General features: G+C 31.9%; 1 protein-coding gene across 3 annotated transcripts; it reads left to right on the forward strand.

Moving 5' to 3' along the window:
• On the forward strand, window positions 107–14,827 carry LOC109823861 (S-adenosylmethionine carrier 1, chloroplastic/mitochondrial-like). Of its 3 annotated transcripts, XM_020390275.1 has the most exons (14): window positions 110–145; window positions 704–800; window positions 6,648–6,715; window positions 7,508–7,627; window positions 8,068–8,150; window positions 8,564–8,640; window positions 8,964–9,054; window positions 9,496–9,549; window positions 9,685–9,780; window positions 9,955–10,044; window positions 12,031–12,082; window positions 12,756–12,817; window positions 12,904–12,984; window positions 14,385–14,827. In XM_020390275.1, the coding sequence occupies exons 3-14, from the start codon at window positions 6,661–6,663 to the stop codon at window positions 14,517–14,519; spliced, it is 996 nt and encodes a 331-aa protein (XP_020245864.1). In that variant the 5' UTR covers window positions 110–145; window positions 704–800; window positions 6,648–6,660; the 3' UTR covers window positions 14,520–14,827. The 3 variants fall into 3 exon arrangements, 2 of the variants coding, with proteins under 2 accessions (XP_020245863.1, XP_020245864.1); XR_002242493.1 differs by lacking the exons at window positions 704–800; window positions 14,385–14,827 and adding an exon at window positions 12,394–12,470 and having other exon boundaries at window positions 107–145; window positions 12,904–12,918; XM_020390274.1 differs by lacking the exon at window positions 704–800 and having other exon boundaries at window positions 107–145.

Raw genomic sequence — 19,983 nt, forward strand, 5'->3', positions numbered from 1 at the left:
ACATGCAGTAAATTTTTTTTATTTTTTTTTCAATTTACAGTTTTAAGACAAATTTTATTCTTTACCTAACTAATTCAATTTTTTGGACTTTGATTGTACTAAATTGCAGATTCATTGTTCGAACTCAACTCCACCTCCTTGAAAGGTTTAGTCTCCGCTTATTTCTAGTTTTTAGTTTTTTATTATTATAAAGGGAATTATTAGGCAATTAATGCTATTGATTGTTCATAATCATGCAAATGTAGTTATCCTAAACCTAAATGACCTAATTTTACATCTAATTTTACAAAAATCTAATATTACCCTAATCCTAACCTTAATATCGTAATAATCTAACAATAACCAATACTATCCATGCCCTACTAAAACTGAACTTAAATGCTACGCTAATGCTAGTTATATTTAGTGTGATATATAACACAAAAATATGTTATATATCCATTATAGGTGAATCAAAAATTAGTTAACGATAGCCGTAGATCCTCGTCCAATAATTACTACCAATTTTTTTGGAGTTATAATATAAGATAGACGATTTAAATTTTGGTATGGAATTTAATTCTATACCGAAAATGATTGTTTACCTTATATTATAAGTAGAAAGGATTGGTACGTAACTATCGGATCTGTCCAGTTCGAACAGGTTCAGAATATAGTAGTGCGCACATCTAACTTTGTATACTTTGTGCATTTTCGTTTCTAGAAAATTTTGGTCGCACGCACTCGTTGTTCTCCGTGTACAATAAGCGTATGTTATACGTTTCGGTCTATTGGCGACGGATTTATTGGCAACGGATCAGGTACCATGGATTTATGCGTTTCGATTGCACGTACTCATTGTTAAACGTATTGGCGACGAATTTATTGACGACGAATCTTGTAATGTCACCAATATCTATTGGTGATGAATTTTGGGGCATTGGTGACGGATTTCCCTATCGCCAATGCCCTCTTTTTTACTAGTGTATCTTCTCCAATGCTTATTTCCCGATAATCAAAAGAATGTTGAATATATATGCTCATGCAAGGGACCAAAAGGCAGACACATTTCTAAGCCATGGTTAACTCAATTCATATTTTAACTTCACATAAATGTTATCCTAGTTCTAGACTGACTTGCTATATTGTTTCTACGTGTGTATCAACTCAAATAATGCATTAAACTCATAATAAAAAGAAAAACATGTATATAAGCTCAAAATAGGAGTTGAGCTACTATCCACTTAAGTGGATACTAGCATTTGTCCACCCAACTTTTATAGCTGTTGGATAGATCTTTTTGATGAAGATCTTGATCAAGTAAATGCACTGCATTTATTAAGAGAGGGGTATTTTGGGAAAAATAATGAAATGTGAGGAGCTGGAGTAATTATTGCCTCACTCTTGATTTGGGGGAAGATGGGTTGCATGCAGAGGTTGATTGTTTTTTAATTTTATTTTTTTGTGGGGAGGGGGAGGAAAAAACACAAAAAACTCACATTCGTTCGATGCAGCAAAACAACAAATTTGAATTTGGCTCCTTCCCATCGCCTCCGCCCTCGTACAGGAACAAGAACCCTTTCGAGTTTCTAAGGTGCATCCCATTAAGATGCATCTTCAAACTTTACAGTGCCAAATATTCTTACTCGTTGTAGTGGGATGAGCTATTGAAATAAGAGACTTGCATAAAGCATATGTTGTTTAGCTGATAATATGTTAAATAATGGAAAACAAAGTAGTAGTAGATTCACTGAGCATATCTTGTTGTCCTTCATCCTCTTATCTCTCTTGATTCGGAAAGGAAGAAAAAAAGAGTAGCACACTCCCATCTTCTCCTCTCACTGCTAGCATCCATTCTCCCTATGCACCATCTTCGCGTTCCCCCTTTCTGTCGGTTCCCTTCATCCTCTCCGTTGGACTTCCCTCTTCCGCTCGACAGGAATCCCCTCCTCATACCAACCAGCACCCGACCTATCACATCAACATTCATGAATCATAATATTAAATCAAAATTTCTAATTCATTATAAATACTGGAACCATGATATATACTCTTATATTTCAAATCAATGCTTCTTAAATGAGATTAATATGGAGAATATCCTTCTCTAATGGGTTATTTCTCACTGCATGCAAGTATCAATGTCCAGATCCAATAATGTAATAGTGTCATTGGTCAATTTTCCTTTCTTTGTGTTTTTACTAGATTACCATCCCACAACAACTCCGTGCCGCTTCGTTAGATTTGATTTTGATCCATCAACACAATCCAACGACTGGGTGGACGAAGGGATAGTAGCTCAACTCCTTAAGATAGCAAGAAAAAAGATACATACGTATAATTAAATTTTGAAAAAAGAGAAAAAACCAAGACTACATATACATATTATCATACTCTCTTTAAAAGTACGAGTTTGGAAAAATCTTTTCATAGTCAATATTACCCTTAATTTTTTTACTATTACATTGTTATCCTTATCTATTCTAATTATTCTATCTTTTTTGAATTGGTAATTAAATGATTTATCTTATTCATAATAAGACTTAACATATTATTGGATAAAAGAGATACGTTTGATATAATTCAAATCATTTATTTATTTTAGTTCACAAAGAAATCTAAAAAATATATGCTAGCCAGCATCTAAAAGTTTTTGGACTTTGTAAAAAATATCCTCCAAGTTTTTTAAATTGAAAAAACACACCTACAAATTTAAAAATTACAAACAAACACTCAAAATTTAAATTTTATAAAAAACACCCTGAGATTTTCAAAGTCATTAATAAATTGAAAATATAGGAATTATAAATAGTCTATAAACAACCTATAATCTATAGAAAAGGCTATAAGTTTAAAAATTGCAAATAATACCTAATATTCATAATTTATAAAAAAAATATCATGGGAATTTCTAACCTATAGATACTAAAATGAATATACAAAAATACTAACAACCCCTAGAAAATTAAAAATTTACAAAAAATATCATACTCCCTTTAAAAATATAGGTTTACGAAAAAAATTTCATGGTCAATATTACCCATACCTTTTTAAAAAAAAAACATAACTAATTAAAAATCTATAAATTTGAAATTTAGAAAAAAACACCATTAAAGTTTAGTATATTGCAAATTACCCCTCCTAAGTTTGAAATTTTTTAATAATTTTTATATAGTCACTTGATTTCACTGTAATTTTGATAGTTTTGTGTATTTGTAAATTATAAAATTTCAGGGTGTTTTTTTACAATTTTTAAAAATTTTGAGGGTGTTTCTTTTGTAGTTTTCTAAATTTTCATTATGGTTTTGTAATGCATAATACGTCAATTAATGATGATATTGAAGAGTAAGTTGTTTTTAAGATGTATTAGGCTATAGTTAAGTGTGCACATCACTAATCCTAGGCAGTATAGTTTATATATGCAAACATTTTCAGACAATGTATATAGTGGTTAAAAGGATTTTAACTTTAATGTACTATTTTTTATAAAATATATTTAATATGAATCCCCCATATAATTTAGACTGTGGTCTATCATAATTTTAATATGTTTGATTGATTGACTATATAGGCATATAAACCATATATTACTTTACTTCTTCGCATGAACTAATATTTGGCGCTTAATAATTTAAATTATTATTTTTAAATTTAATATAAAGAGAAGCTCTAATAACATTTATTTATTTACCTACAGGATAATACAATCTCAATTCTTATTTTTTGCTTGAGATTTATTCTAAAGTTATGCGTATCAAATTAGTAACTAAAATAATAATTATTTATGCTTAAATTAGGATGATTGTAGTTGGTCACTAACTATGAAATTTTCATGGAGATATATACCTTACTTTCTATAGTTATCTGCACTGCCCATTATATTTTATAAATTAGTTGTTAATTTGACATATTAAATTACTTTTCATTTGTAGAAATTTTTTCTTTGACTTTTGAATTGTGTAATCACTATATCACCATTCTAGCGTAGAAATGACCTCAATCTAAATGGCCTCAAGCCTATGTTTTAGTTGAACTGAAATATATATTATTGTTACTATGTATATATTTTTTAAGAAAATTATGTTAACACTTTTTAAACAGAAGAGAATATTCTAACCTCTGATATTATAAAAAGTAAATATAGCCAATCGAGTGATTAGCATAAGAGAATTTGTATTAGAAAGAAAGATAATGACATTGCTAACAATATTACCAATAGCAAACGTTAACCTATTTTGTGTAGCCTAATTACTGGCTATAAGCATCGAGGTTTTCATATATATACTTCATAAGTTATTAAAAAGGGTCATATAATCGTATATAATAAAATTGATTTAATACTAAATAGTAATATCGTTGTAAATGAGCAATCACAAAGATGTTAGGGACTAATATGTATGTATTTAAGATTTCAGGATGAATATCTTAATAACCTAATTATATAAGCACGCCCACTTTATCACCTATTCTGTTTACTTTTCTCCTCGCTCATTCTCCACCAATTTCACTGTCACGTTTGGAGAGAAATAGAATTCATGTTGGCGATGTCTTCTCTCCCTCAATACCTCAATCTCATATTTTTTAAATTAGTTTCATTATTTTTTTTTAATAATTTCTTGGATTCATTTCATGCTTTATTCTGTGAAATGCCTTCTTAGATTCAATTTAAATATAGTTTTATTTAATTATTATTTTTTCCTATTTATGGGCAATTAATCACCAGAATGTTTAGGTCTTTTTTGTCCATTTCATATTTTGAATTAACAGTTTATTTTACAAGAATTTTTAAAAAGATCACTCTTTTAAAATATTAGCAAAAGCGACTATTTTGCATAATAATTGACAAAATTGACAAAAAAGGTCGATTTTGCAAACGATCATCTTTAAAATACCCAAGACTAATAGTCCCGTGTAATTAGCGAACATTAATGACAAAAGTAATTAAAGTCAGAAAATACACGTGACTGCCACTCTTGTGTATTTTGCAGTCAGAACCAGAAAATACACGAGACTACTGTATATGTTCTATACTTCTATATACAATACAATTGTCACATGCAAATGAGTTATAATAGCATTTTTCATTCACAACGTTTAGGGCAAGATTTGATAGGGATCTTGCATCAAAGAAAAAAGAAAAGTTTATATTTAGAGCGCATGGCGAAATATATTATAATCTCTTTGCTCTAATTTCGTAAGAAAATAATCCTTTATATTTTTAGTTTTAAATCTATGGTACAGAGAATGGGCTATAAAATTGAATGAGAATATTAGATAATGTAAATATGAGTGAAATCATAACTAAAAGTTAATGTGGATATGACTCAAATCACAACTAAAAGTTTAATGGACATATTGCAAGTAAATTCATACGTAAATTTTTTTTGTGAATTGAATAATTACCCATCTTTTGAAAACTTCAAAATACTAATAAACAGAGATGTACTAGATCAATGTGCTTATAACTCATAAATAGTAGATCATGTGGCGATAGTTTGGGTTGAAGGAAACAATATCAATATTTCATTTGAAAGAGAGATTATTGAGTTGATGATCAATCCCGCAAAAAAATTTATTTTCTTTTTTTATTTTTATTCTATTTTTATCAAATTTAATAATCATGTTATTTAACCACATGCTTTGCACGTGCATCTCAACTAGTCTATGTAAAAGAGAGACGGAAAGCTGGAAGGAACAAATCAAACCCAAACTTGGCCACGATCTCATACTCGAGATCACCTTTTGAATCCCTAAAATTTATTAAAAAATTCCAAAAAGTTCAAAGTTAAGAGGAGTTTTCTGATACTTTAAAACTTATGAAGGGTTATGTGCTAATTGTCCAAAGTTACGAGGACTTTTCTGATATTTAGCCAAAATTAAACTATAAAAATGCAAATATTTAGGCTAAATAGCACTTATATATCCTGTTATTTAACCTACTTTTCACTTATATACCCCCACTTGTACTTGGTAGCAAGAAAATACCCTAAAGTTTTTAAGTGTACACACTTATATATCCTCACTTGTTTTTGGCAGCACTTACATACCTTAAAGTTTTTAAAACTTACACCTAAATACCCTAATATTCTTAAAATGGGCATTTAAATACCTAAGATTTTAGAACTTGCACTTAACTACCCTCAAGTTTGTATAACTGAGGATGTTTATGTGCAAACTCTAAAAACTGTAGGGTATTTAAGTGCCCGCTGTAAAAACTTAGGATATTTAAGTGTCGCCAAAAAAAGTTAAGGTATATAAGTGCAAGTTTAAAAATTTTTAGGATATGTTCTTGCTACCAAATACAAGTTAAGATATATAAGTGAAAAATAGGTGAAACAATGGGCCGTATGAGTGCTATTTAGCCCTATTTATATGATCAGAAATCGGTCTCCAACTCATCGGGTGGAATAAAATCTCAACCCGAACCCGAATCCATATCGCATTTCCGTTCGGTTCATATTTTAGTCGAATCCAAATCTGAACCGAGACGGTAAGTTTACTTGAGGGTGACCATATCTGTTGCTCATCTTCAAAAACCCTCTCTAATCCATTTCTCTCCTCCCGGACTCCCTTCGTTTTCAACGGTTAGCTGTAATTATTTATTTACATATGCAAGTTTTATTCTGCAATAATTTCTTGTTAATTAATTTATTTTCTTTTTTTTTCAGGTAAAAAAGAATAATGAGTCCTCCAATATTATCTATTAATAATGGAAATAGTCCTGCAGTTTCATCAGGTAATTTCTCAAAAATTCTTAATGTTAAAAGCTAGGGTTTCTGAAATGTGATCGATGCGGAGATTTAAATTTTATTAATAAGTGCAGTTTTGACATTTTGTGGATTCTGATGGTTTTATTTTGCTTAGAGGTCAAGAACTAGGGTGAATATGAAAGTTTGAAGATCTTTTTTGAAAATATAGTTTTTTTAAATTGTGTAAATAAGCTTAAATTTTTTGTTTTTATTTTGAAAATTCTAGATTTTGATTTTATTTTGCTTAGAGGTGAAGAACTATGGAGAACTGCAAGAGTTTGAATTAACTGTTTGAACAAAAGGTTTGGTTAGGAACCGTGTATACAACTTTAAGTTTGGTTTTGATTTTGAATTCTGGAATTTGAAGATTTTATTTTGTTTATTAATTGAGAAGTATGAAAAGTTGAGGAAGTTGTTGAAAAAATGGTGAAGGAAACTTTATAACTGAGTTTAAATTTTATTTTTGATTGTGACTTTGACCATGTTAGTTTACTTGGAGGTAATAGCTATGGCAAATATGTTAGTTTGAAGTCGAGAAAATAATTTTGATCAAGGGAACTGTGTAATTTAGTTTAAAATCTGTTCTTCAAGTCAACTGCCATAAATGCCAATTGCTATCATGTTTCAGAACTATAGTTTTCTGGTCATAACTATTCCAAGTGGTTGAAGAACTAGAACGTAAATGTGACAAATTAGGTTTTTTTTTATTTTAATATTTTGAGTTCTCTTTGAGCAGACTTATTTTTTAATTTAATTTAATTTTATTTTATTGTTTGTAGATGCTTATCTGAGTAAATTTCGCAACTCCAAGGTTGAATCTTCAAAGCCATTTGCATCGGTCACCATGGAAGTCACCATGGAAGATGAAAAGCCGTTTAATTTTTTGCAGATACTATTTGGTATGTGGGGCGTTGTTTCTTGTTGACATGGGACTAGAACATATTTTTTTAAAGTTAAGACTACAAAATATTTCTGATTGCAGCTATGTAAGTAAAGTTAGTTACATTCTTAGCCTTCTGTAAACTGTCAGGATACATAAAGCATAGATCTTTTAAATCGAGATCAGCGCAAAAAAAAAAAAAAGAACACAAATAATAAGGTAAGAAGGGAGGAGGGAGGCTTTTGAGGACTTTGTCTGGAGGAAAATGGAAGAGGTGTAAGTTATCGTGGTATGTTAATTGGAAAAAGTTCTATTTGTTTGTGAAGTAAAACAGGTTGTAATTTTTTGGGTGCTGGGGTCTAAATTTAATATAATGACAGTGATATTGTTTATTTTTTATTTTCATTTACTTGTTAACTTCTTGTTGGGCTTAATTAAATCTTTCTTTGTTTCTTTTAGATGGTATTATAGCAGGAGGCACTGCTGGTGTTGTTGTTGAATCAGTCCTATATCCTATAGATACGATAAAGACTCGGCTTCAGGCAGGTTATTCTTGCTGAAAGTACTTATGACTTCATAATTTCATATGTAAACTATGAATGCTCTAGGTGAAGTATTCAATACTGTTGTTACTAGATTTTTCTGAAGGCTAGATCCTCAAAGCTTGTCCATGAGTACTTATGTAACATGCTGATTGTCACAATCTTCTCATCAGTTCGAGCACTTAGGTCTGAATTTAAAGTTTACGTGTGAATTTAGTATTATTAATACTTGTATGCTTAGGACTTTGCCTCATGATATTAATGTCTATCATTATGTGCAATGATTGTAACTATGCATTCATGGTCTCAATTTGCGCTCTCGAATTTTTTGATTGTTTAGGTTAAGGAATCCAGTATTTATGTTCTTGTGAGAGCAGTTGGTCACTTTCTACGAACCATTCATTTCATTTCAGGCTGCTCGTGTTGGGAGCAAAATCCAATGGAAAGGCTTGTATTCAGGGTTGGCTGGAAATCTTGCTGGGGTCTTACCGTGAGTTTGGAAAATCTACTTTTATTGTGTGTCCTATTAATCGCTTTTTTAAGTACTATATGTTCAGGAGATACCCAAATATGTGAATTTACAAGAAAACCACATTTATCATATTTTATGTGAACATAAACATTTCAATTGATGTAAATCTTGGAGGGCACATTAGCATGGATGCACTTAAATGGTTAGTCGCGCTAATGTAACTGAAGACATTCTTGCCAACATCATGGTTTTCTTTGCTTATATTCTGTTGGACCTTCTTTTTTGTAAAATTATCTCATCACTCTGTAACCCTCATTACTGTTTATCCTTTTAATCCACAGGGCATCAGCTGTTTTCGTGGGTGTATATGAGCCCACCAAACAAAAACTGTTAAAAGTATTTCCAGAAAATCTTAGTGCTTTTGCTCATCTGGTAAGGGAATTTAAGTATAGTATATTTTATGTTAACCTGATTAGTGATTCCTTGCTAAAAATCTCATATTTGTACTAGAGGATGATTTATTGAAATTTTATGCACCAGTAATCTTTACACCTTATTAAGCCATGCTTATATTGAATCAATGGTACATCCATGGATTTTACGTGAAAGGATGAATTGTTTTTTTAACTTTTCTGAAGCAATTTAGTATGCTTTCACTTTTTTTAGCTATTGCTTTCTAAATGAGGTCTTAAGTTTGTGGTTCATGATAAAATTTACATGTGTAAACTAGATATCTAACAACCTTCTTAATATCAATTCAACTGAAGTGAAATTAAAACATGTAAACCAGATTATCTGACAACCTTCTTAATCTCAATTCAACTGAAGTACTCTTGAATGGATATTTCTTCCTTGTATGTTCCAAAACTTAAGACTGCAGGTGCCATTGGAGGTGCTGCATCTTCACTTATTCGTGTCCCCACAGAGGTAAATTTCTATGCCCATTCGAAGATTATATATATGAAGTATGTCCATCCAAAGGTTAAAAATAAAGTATGTCCATCCGAAGATTATAAATATAAAGTTCTGGTTCGTCTAAAACCTATCGTCTCCATTTTCCAGGTAGTCAAACAAAGAATGCAGACAGGGCAATTTGCCTCTGCACCTGATGCTGTTCGCCTTATAGTAGCTAAGGAAGGGTTCAAAGGTCTTTTTGCTGTAAGGACTTTTCCGTTAAACATTATTGTTATCCACCTTTTGGTTAGATATCCCATGTTCCTTCACAATCAAAGAGATGATAGCAATACCGTATTTCGGTCCCTATCATGTCCTTTTTGAAGTTTGAACACTGGTGTTTGAGACTTAATCATGTTATTTTTGTTGAATTTGTAGGGATATAGTTCCTTTCTACTGCGAGATCTTCCATTTGATGCAATCCAATTCTGTCTGTACGAGCAACTTCGAATAGGATATAAGATTGCAGTAAGCTTACTACTCTTCCATTATTTCTACCATAGTTTCATGTATTCGCTGTTACTATAGTTCCATGTATTCGCTGTTAATCATGATAGCGCTTACTGATAAACACAAAACTAAATCTTACCTCTTACCATTAGTATCACCAAATCCTTTTTCCTTAATTGGATAAGAATAAGATCATAAACTGGAGAGTATTCCCTAGTCTATAAACTTTTTCTGGAGTGTGCTACTGATGGAGAGAAACAAAGACTAATTTATAGACTAGGACTCCTGTAAATTCTTGATACCCATCATAGGAAGCTATGATTGACTACCAAACTTGCTTCGAAACTTTTTGAAGAGTAAACGCTTCTTAACTCAAGAGAGAAGCTATTTAACTCTTGAAGCTTAGGTCTCATTGCTTAAACCATAACTGAAGTGTGCAATTCGCACGTCATAAGCACATCTCTTTTGAAGCACGCACTTTAGACAAGATAGGAGGATATAAAAGAATTTTTTACTAACATTACCCCTTTTTATCTTCAATATGACCATGTGAGTGAAAATAAGATATATATGTTATGCATGTTGCTTAGTTTGTTATGATTCATGTCTATACTTCACGTATTTAATTTTTAGTTATTAATCAATACATGAATGTATCTATTTGTAAATTATTATACCACTATATATTATGTGTTCATAACTTTTACCAAGTTTAAAAGTAAAATACTTCAACCCATGAGACTTATGCCTCATGCTTTGAAAATTGCGCCTCGCTTCATTTAAGGGTCTAATGCTTCGTCTTGCGTTTCCGCTTTTTAAAACATGGATAACTACAGACTAACTCCATTTCTTGTTAGCAGACCTTTAAGATTTACACATAACTCCATAACTTCCTCAACCAATGGGCCACTGAATATAATTGCATTTAAGAATCATTCGCTTGTTTACTTGAATATGATTTTGATATTGTCCCTGCATAATTCAGAATACCCTATTTTCTCGCAGAAGAGAGAAAAAAAAAGAACTTCTCATTATTAAAAACTTTCCTTGTTGGTTTTGAAAGTTTTACACGAGCATGATGCAGAAACTTATAAAATCAACATTCTCAGTAATTGGTCATGAGACATTTAATAAGGAGTAAAGAAACTATATTTCGGTTTATCAATTTGTAAATCATAAGAAACTATTCATCATAAGAAGTACTTTGTTAGAGATGAAAGTTCTCTTGGACGTTTTCAGTATGTTAATTTCTTAGTTTTTTTATCAGAAGAAACTAGTTGAATGAAATTTAACCAAAAAAAAAAAAAGATTTGACGTTTAAAGACTATTATTTGTTGTCTTTTATTAATTGATCTGAAAGATGCAAAAGTCTTTGTTTTCGTTATACAATATTTGGGACTGTAGCTAAATGAATTATGGCTACCGGTAATGGTTGATTCAGTAATCCTTTTCCAACTGCGATACTGTCACTGCAATGAATTAGTTATACCTAAGAAGGTGACTATGAACATCCTATCTGATCTTGGTGGACCTAGGTTTAGCTTCTCTGATGTTGTCTGGAGATGTGGTGGGCCTAGGTTTAGCTTCTCTGATCTAATGGTCTAGAACCTAGTAGAGGTTCTTTTTTGCGCATTCTCTGTAAACATAGGAATAGAGTGATAATTTTTCAAATAGGGCAGTAAAGAGTTGTCTCTTCATATTCCAAAATGTAATTTATTGCTTGATAGACTCCAAAAGACTTTTGTGCAAAATCCTAAGTACTACAGTCTACAGAGATGACTATCTAAAAGACTTTCCAAAGTTCCTACAAACACAATTAGAATTCAATTAATCCGGATGTGTCCTATTCCCATAGAAGTGGTTTTTCTTTTTATTCCATCTCCTTGACTACCCGGTTCCCTCATTGCCTATTCAGTAATTTAGGGCTGCTTGGTTATTTGGCACCATGTAAATTTGTTCATATGCAACATTACATCTCATATTTTTCTTCTTGTGTCTTTGTAGGCACGGAGAGAGTTGAGTGATCCGGAGAATGCTGTAATCGGTGCTTTTGCTGGTAGTTTTTACGCTCCTTTTAATAGATCTCTTCCTTTGATGCTTAACTTATTGCATGCTCTTCTTTGATGTGGTCTACTGTGAAATGCCTGCAGAAGGTTTTCCAAATGTATGGTTCTGATTGCATGCTCTTCTTTGATGTGGTCTACTGTGAAATGCCTGCAGAAGGTTTTCCAAATGTATGGTTCTGAATTTATCATTCTTTGGCTTTATGGCTACTGTGAAATGCCTGCAGAAGGTTTTCCAAATGTATGGTTCTGAATTTATCATTCTTTGGCTTTATGGCCTTGTCTGATTTCTTGCATTTATAAGATGGAAACTTTCTACTTGAATTATGGACTGCTTGTTTGACCTGTAATCTGCGCAGAGATAATATTCATAATAACAAGGTATCATTCTTCTCTTCATAAGATTGGCAAATATATTGTTCTGATTAGCTCATATACCTGCAGAAGTAAAATTAAAGTTACATGTCTAACATTTGACATTCTTTACTATGTGTTGTACTTTGTCAACTTTAGACTTCCATCAGTAATAATATAGAATCGATCCTAACATCATCAGTGACGGTTATTTGTCTCTCTTTTAACACAATTAAATTCTTGTATAAGTTGAACCCAGAAGCGCACTCTCTGGTTGTATAGAATTCTGTTATATTGCCTCTTTGTTTGCAGGTGCTATAACTGGAGCTATAACTACCCCTCTTGATGTATTAAAGACAAGACTGATGGTTCAGGTAAAGTTATATATGCTTTATACATCTCCTATTTCACGAAGCCTTATAGCATCATGCATATCTGTATCTGGATGTGAACTTTACAGGGTTCAGGAGCGAAATACAAGGGACTTATTAGTTGTGCTCAAACTATTGTCAGAGAAGAAGGCCCTGCTGTTCTTTTGAAGGTTTGCTCTTCTAGTACTGTGTTCATTTCCTTGACTCCTAAATGTATACTTAGAAAGATATTTTATTTTGTGTTTTTGTCTCAAAAGAGTTAGTTCAGTAGAGTAACTTCATGCTCAAGTTGGTTGGATCCCCTTTGTGCCAGATATAGCAAGTCCATTTTATGATCTTGAACCATTCAACTGAGAAATTGTTTTTGTACTCAGAACTGTGTGACCAGCTATGGGAAAGTGTCCTTACTAATCCTTGATTTTTCTTAAAATCCTAATAAAGTAGGAAGAACACATTCCAATTTCGGCCCTGTGAATTTTTGGTCCTGAAAAGTGCTCTTTTTAAAATATATGGTTCATTTTAGGAAACAAATGGTTTTGAAGTATAATATTCTAGTCACCTGGATGGTCTATTGGGTAATGACATTATTGACACAGTTGTCAAGTCTATTACTCGTAGTCCCTTGAGAGAATTTCTGTAGATTCTTGGATGCATCATGTGAGATAGAACAATTATTAGTGTGTTTTTAATCACTTAAATGGAGCCTTCTTGTCCTATTGGTTGACACCAATTTCAAGACAATTCAACAAATAAGGCCTTCGTTGTGGACTTGATGACATGTTCATAGTATCTTGCATGATATTATAGTTTAGGGTAAATTGCATGGTTGTAATATAGGGTAACTTCCAGAGGATGGTATTGTAATTTAGGGTGAATTGCTTGGTAGTGTAATTTACAATAAATCATATATAACGCTCTCCATTTATATCTCCGGTGGTACCTATCATCCCTCAAAGTTTTGAAGAGCAGTTACCACCCCTGAGGCTAGCATTTTGAAAAGCATAATTGCCGATTGCAGATACATCCCTCTATTTTTTGTGTTTTTTGGGTGTTTTTCTTTCTTTCTTTTTTTTGGGGTGGCTGCCAATGAAGAAGTTTATTTTGCCCTTTGATTTAAGCAATATAGCATTGGCAGGGAAACAAATCACAACTATCATGCTAGCATGTATGCATGGCCAGCAAATGCTATTGGACTTGTGTCGGTGTATGCTTCCTTAGAATCTGAGTTTTGTTGAGCATTGATATCTCAGGATGTCTTCAAAATGATGCCGTATAGGTTGTGCCTTCATTTTTTAAGAGAGAGGATGCTCGAAATCAAAAGCCCCACCTGTACTTCTATTACCAAAAATGGTTGTTTTCAAAACAAACAAGTCACATCCCCAGATATAGAGATATAGATGTCACCATATTCAGATTACATCATATAAAACCAAAACAAATCATATTCATGGGCTCAAAAATCCAGAACACTAAAGTAAAAGTATCAACTTACGAAAGCTCAAACAACCCAGAGCCACAACTGAACCACTAATAACAATGCATCAGTTCTCATTATTTTTCTTTGTTACAGGGTATTGGGCCAAGAGTGCTATGGATAGGTATCGGTGGTTCAATTTTCTTCGGCGTTCTGGAGAAAACAAAGCAACTCCTCTCAGACCATCATTCTACCAAGAGCTTGAAATCTGAATCTTCAAAAGTAAAGTGATACTCGGGGGAATTTTTCTTAAGTACACATTTTTCTGCCAAATGATTAGATAACATAAGGTTTTGGCGGGATTGATTGTACTCTTTTGTGGCCAAGAAGAGGATGCTTTCATGATTACTTTTGTTAAAAGTCTGTTGTTGTTTGTTCACTTCCAGAATCAAATTTCCTGAACAGAATAGGCTCGACAATAGTTTTTTTTTCGGGGGCAGGCTCGCAATAAGTTATTTCTCAATTTTGTGTGGATTTCATGTCTTTCCTCTAATACTTTACCTTACAGTTGAAACTAAGTAAATTTGCACATTTTTTCTCACGAATTTTTCGCATATTGGGGTTATAATTCACCAAGAAGACATTGAAAATTATATGATAGTTTCACATGAATATGCTGAGCAAGATGTACTTTCCTTGGCCAACTCCATGTACGAGACTAATTCGATGTCTCCATGTACTAGACTTATTCGATGTCTTTTTAGGTGTGAATCATCTGCATATTAACTCTTTTTAGAAATTCATGTGCATGTTTATTGACAATATTTTTGCACTCGGATGTAATCTTAAGAGAATATTTCTTTTTATAAGTTGCTTCGTTTTAGTAACATGATCTGCTTCTTTGTCGTGGAATATTGGAATTTTTATATTAAATGTGGGTTGTCTCCAATAGTATCCATAAAGTCGCTTTTTCATTAGCTAGAATAAAATTTCTTTGGTTACAATAAATTGTTGAAGAGAAAGTTAATACCACTTGATAGAAGTAGGGGTGGCAATGAGCCATGTTCTGGTCGGGTACCTATTACATACATATCCATCATACCCAAATTCTCATTGTATGTCTAAACTTGATGCATTTTATTCAAATTCTGATTGTCTCTTGAATACATATCGAGCGCGTTCAATATCTTCACAATTTAGTTAGTACAAATAAAACAAATCTATTATTTACTGAAATAAAAAGGAAATTCTGGATAGGGAAGCATTACCTTATCAAAGCAATATGAAGTCAGTCCAATAGAAGAAAGATGATATTAACAATAACAGGTTGTCATTTGATAAACTAGCTTCCAAAACAGATGATGCACGAAATGCAAATTTAAAATAGATTTGGACTAAAAAGATAGATAATGGTATCTCTTGCTTTACAAATAAGATGCCCAATAATATCTAAAATACTTTAGTAATTGAAAATTTAGTTTTCATTGTTGAGCTTTTACTTTCACAAATGGTGATATATCTGAATCTCAAGATTTAGGTTATCAGGATAGTGGGTCTTGGATACAAGTAATCCAATAATTTTTTAGATGGGAATTTTAAATCCAAACTCGACCTGATATCTTTAATGGATCTACATCGCTATCTGAATCCAATCATCTGGGTTGGATTTAGGTTGGTTTAATGGATGTTGGACCTTCATTGCAAACCCTAGTTGGAACCCTTCAAGGAGATCAACCTCTTGAGATACTCAAATTTGCTACTTGATGTTTTGCAGGACATCATAGCAATTTAATGGAAATTACTATATTTCTTTGCACTTAACCGTTAGTCCATTCTACATAATATAGAAACATACTTAATTTTTCATTTTACCGCCCATTATAAGCCGGTTATTTGACACTTGAGTTTATATTGCTTTTGGTTCTCTGTGGTTAAGTTAGCTTGAGATATACATCTTTTTATCTCTTTACTATATATATATATACACACACATATGTATGTACGTCTGTATACACACAAGCACACCATAATTTCTCATTTAGTTAATTAATTATATTAATAAGAATAGAATAAGAATGTAGCATGTAAACGGAGCAAGGGTAAACATAAAAAAAACCCTCCTTTAACTTTGAATGTTTATCAGATAACTCCCCATATTTTTCAAATTTTAAAGATAAAAGCTAAATCCTAATTATCAATTACTTATCTACTAATTTAAAGATGTTAAGATACTAAACACTTCTCCCCAAGAATCTCGCGAGATAAATCGCCAATCCATCATGATCGTGCCATTGACGATCACTAGAATTAAACCGAGATAGATTTGAGGAAGAAGACTCTGGACCTTAATCACCTCAAAGCCCTAGAATTTTCTAGATCTGCCATTGCCGTGAAAGATCAATAATTTTGAAGAAGAGAAAAGGCGGCAAACTCATAGCTTCGTCGAAAACCACCACTAGCACCACCATCCGCTCATGATCGAACCAAACACAAGATATTGCAAGAATTAGGAGAACAACGTTCCTTGATTTGGCGGGAAAATCTCCCTCAGAGATCGCCTTCGCCCTCGAGGGAGAACTTCAATATTTATGGACTCGAGTGATTGTTATATATTGCTTCATAATACGATCACACTTGAACCATAATCTCAGGGTAATGTATATATATATATATATATATATATATATATATAATCTCCCTATTTTCGGATATGCTTCCAGATGATCGTATAGCAGTGAAGAGGCACATCAGCCCAACCCGGAAAAACACATCGATCATCTTTGAGTATTTAGTACCGTCGAGGTCTCGTTACGGGAAATACAACCAAATACTCCTAATGTGGTACAAACGATGTCTCATTACGGGATAAACAACCATACTGAGCATCCATAACTAATAAATTATGCATTGTCATGTGTTATGCCAACAACTATCGACTCAAACATATATTATGCATCTCAACTATGCATGTATACTCAAATAAAAACATAAACTAAGTGTTTGTGCACGTATCTCAATGTGTGTGCAAATATCTTGTGTACACGTAGAACTCAAGCATTAAACAGATCATAAACATCATATTACATGTCAACTAAATTTAGAAGATCCCTTGAAAACAGCAAACAGGAGTCGAAACATGCACAGACTTTTGCCTGTCGGGCGGTCAACCGCGCCTTACATGGCAGTCGACCAGACCATGTGTAAAAGCATACATGCATTCTAGGGTTCAGAAATATGATAAGAGAAAGGAACCTAGTCTGACTAGGAAAATAACCTTCGGTATTTTGGCCATAACTTTCACGTCAGACATCAGAATGAGGTGATATAAGATGTTTTGGAAAGCTATTGAAGAGAAATATAACTTTGGTCTTTTGAGTTTTTCCATATTCGGACTACATAAATGTGTAAAATACGTATACTTTTAACTTGTCATTTTTTCCTAGATTCAGGCCCGTGCACGTGTGAATGATATCATTTCTATTTTCACATATATATACATTGAATTGATCTCAAATCAATTTATAGCATACTCAAATATCAATAAATGTTATTTATCACAATGTAACATATTTATTATTATTTATTGCAAAATATTCAAAATTTCGGAGTTTTACATTTTGTTATGGGTTTTTGGGATTTTCTTGGGTTGGTTTCTTCTACCCTACATATGTATACCCCTTGTGCATTAAGCATAACAATCTAGAAGGGTTTAAAATTTTTTTGCAAGTTTGTGATTTTTAAAATTCTTAACCATGATTCATGTTTGCATATTTATGTGACTTTTCAATTTTTCATGAATTGTTTGAGAATATCTGTATTTTTTGCTTTCATGATTTCCATTCTTTTGATTTCATGATATTTTTATTTTTTTTATGCTTGTGTTATGAGACACCATTTTCAAATTGATATATTTATGTATCAAGACCTTTATAACACTTTGTCATAATGATACATATATATGTGTTTACTCCATCTTTTTGAATGTGAGTTGTGATTAGCATATTCTATATCTATGCTTGCTCACATGTGTTTGCCTTAGAATTTTTTTTGCTTTGTATTATTTTGTGCTTAATAGGATCATTATAAACACTTTGTTGATGATATTTACATGTTTGAGCTTATGGATCATATCCTTTGTGTTCTATAATGTATTCTTTTTGATATTATTTTTCCATAATTATCATTGCATACATTGTATATGGTATTTTGATAGGGGGGAGCAATCCCTATTTTATTTTATACTCACCTATGCTTATTGATAGGGGGAGCTTTCGCTCTCTTCATTTTTTTGTTTGTCCCCATTTTGATGTTGACAAAGGGGGAGAAACAAGTAAATTATGAGTATATTTAAGAGTGTTGTGCCTTATTGCATATTTTATATACTCTGTGTGTAGATTGTTTGTAATCATTAAAAGGGGGAAGATTGTTAGTTCTCATGGTATAATACTACATCCCTAATCTTGTTTTTATGATCACAAATAATCCCTAATATTGTTTGTCTAGTATTTGTACTTTCTTATTAGGTATTCTAGACAAACAATGTGTTGGAGGTTGGATGGATTGAGCCTACACGATCATATCAAGAGGAGGTTGGCGGAATAGTGGAGTGAAGCAATACATTTCAAGTCAAGATCTAAGATCAAGCTTCATCCACAAGTTTACCAAGACGATCTTAATGAAGATTTTAATCTTGAGTATATTAGTTTAAGTTTATATTATGTGTGTTAATACTTTAAAGCTCAAACTACACACATACACGTTTCGTTTTTATCGTATTATATGTTTTTGAGAAAATAACTTGTTTATGGATTAAATACTTGATTATAACTGTTAACATCTTTTATAAAGTCCATTAATCCATTTAAAATAAGTTTCAAACTTTTTTGAACTCATTTTGTCAAAATCAAGTTTTTTTGTTCATGTTCGTGCATGTGTTCGTGCATGTTTTTACAAAACAGATGAGTTTTTATAATTGAGAAATGTAATTTTAAACATTATTTTTCTAACATGTTGTATTACATGTTTATAATATTTTCCTAAAATTTTATCATTTTTAAGTTGATTTAAAGTGTCAAATTAATTTTACAAAATCGTGTATGTCAGCAGTTTTTAGAAACTACAATATCTGTGTTCAAACAATTATTTCTCACAAATGAGAAGTGATATTTAAGAAATTCTTTCTCTAACATGATGTTCTACATGTTTAGATACTTTTCTTAAAATTTTATGATTTTTGAAGGTTATTTATTATTTTTAATTAATTTTACAAAGTCAGATACACAAACTGCCAGACTGCTACAATACCCGCGGTCGACCACCGCGGTCTTCACGGTCGACCCCGCAGTGTACCGTTGCCTATAATGGCTAGTTTTCCAGACTTGATGTTTTTTTTGTCTTTTTTCTTGTTTTCTCTTGGTTTTTGGGGTTGTTTCATGAGCCTATATTGTAAAACCCCAAAATTTTTAAAAATATTATTATAAATGATAATAAATGAGTTTTATTATGATTGGTGATCATTCTAGGATGAATGGATCAGATTGGAATCGATTTGAGATCGATTCGCAGTTTTAGCCTAGGTATCGCGAGTCTACTGAAATCTATCATATTTGTATTTTTAATAATTTTTTATTAATCATATGAACATGAGGTTTACACCATTAATATTAGAATAGCGATACGGTGCTATGGGTAAATTTTCATTGCTTTTTGAGAATGGAGTGTGAAATCCTATTTTTAAATAATATATATATATATA

This window comes from Asparagus officinalis, chromosome 9 (assembly GCF_001876935.1).
Source record: "Asparagus officinalis chromosome 9, Aspof.V1, whole genome shotgun sequence".
Taxonomy (NCBI): domain Eukaryota; kingdom Viridiplantae; phylum Streptophyta; class Magnoliopsida; order Asparagales; family Asparagaceae; genus Asparagus; species Asparagus officinalis.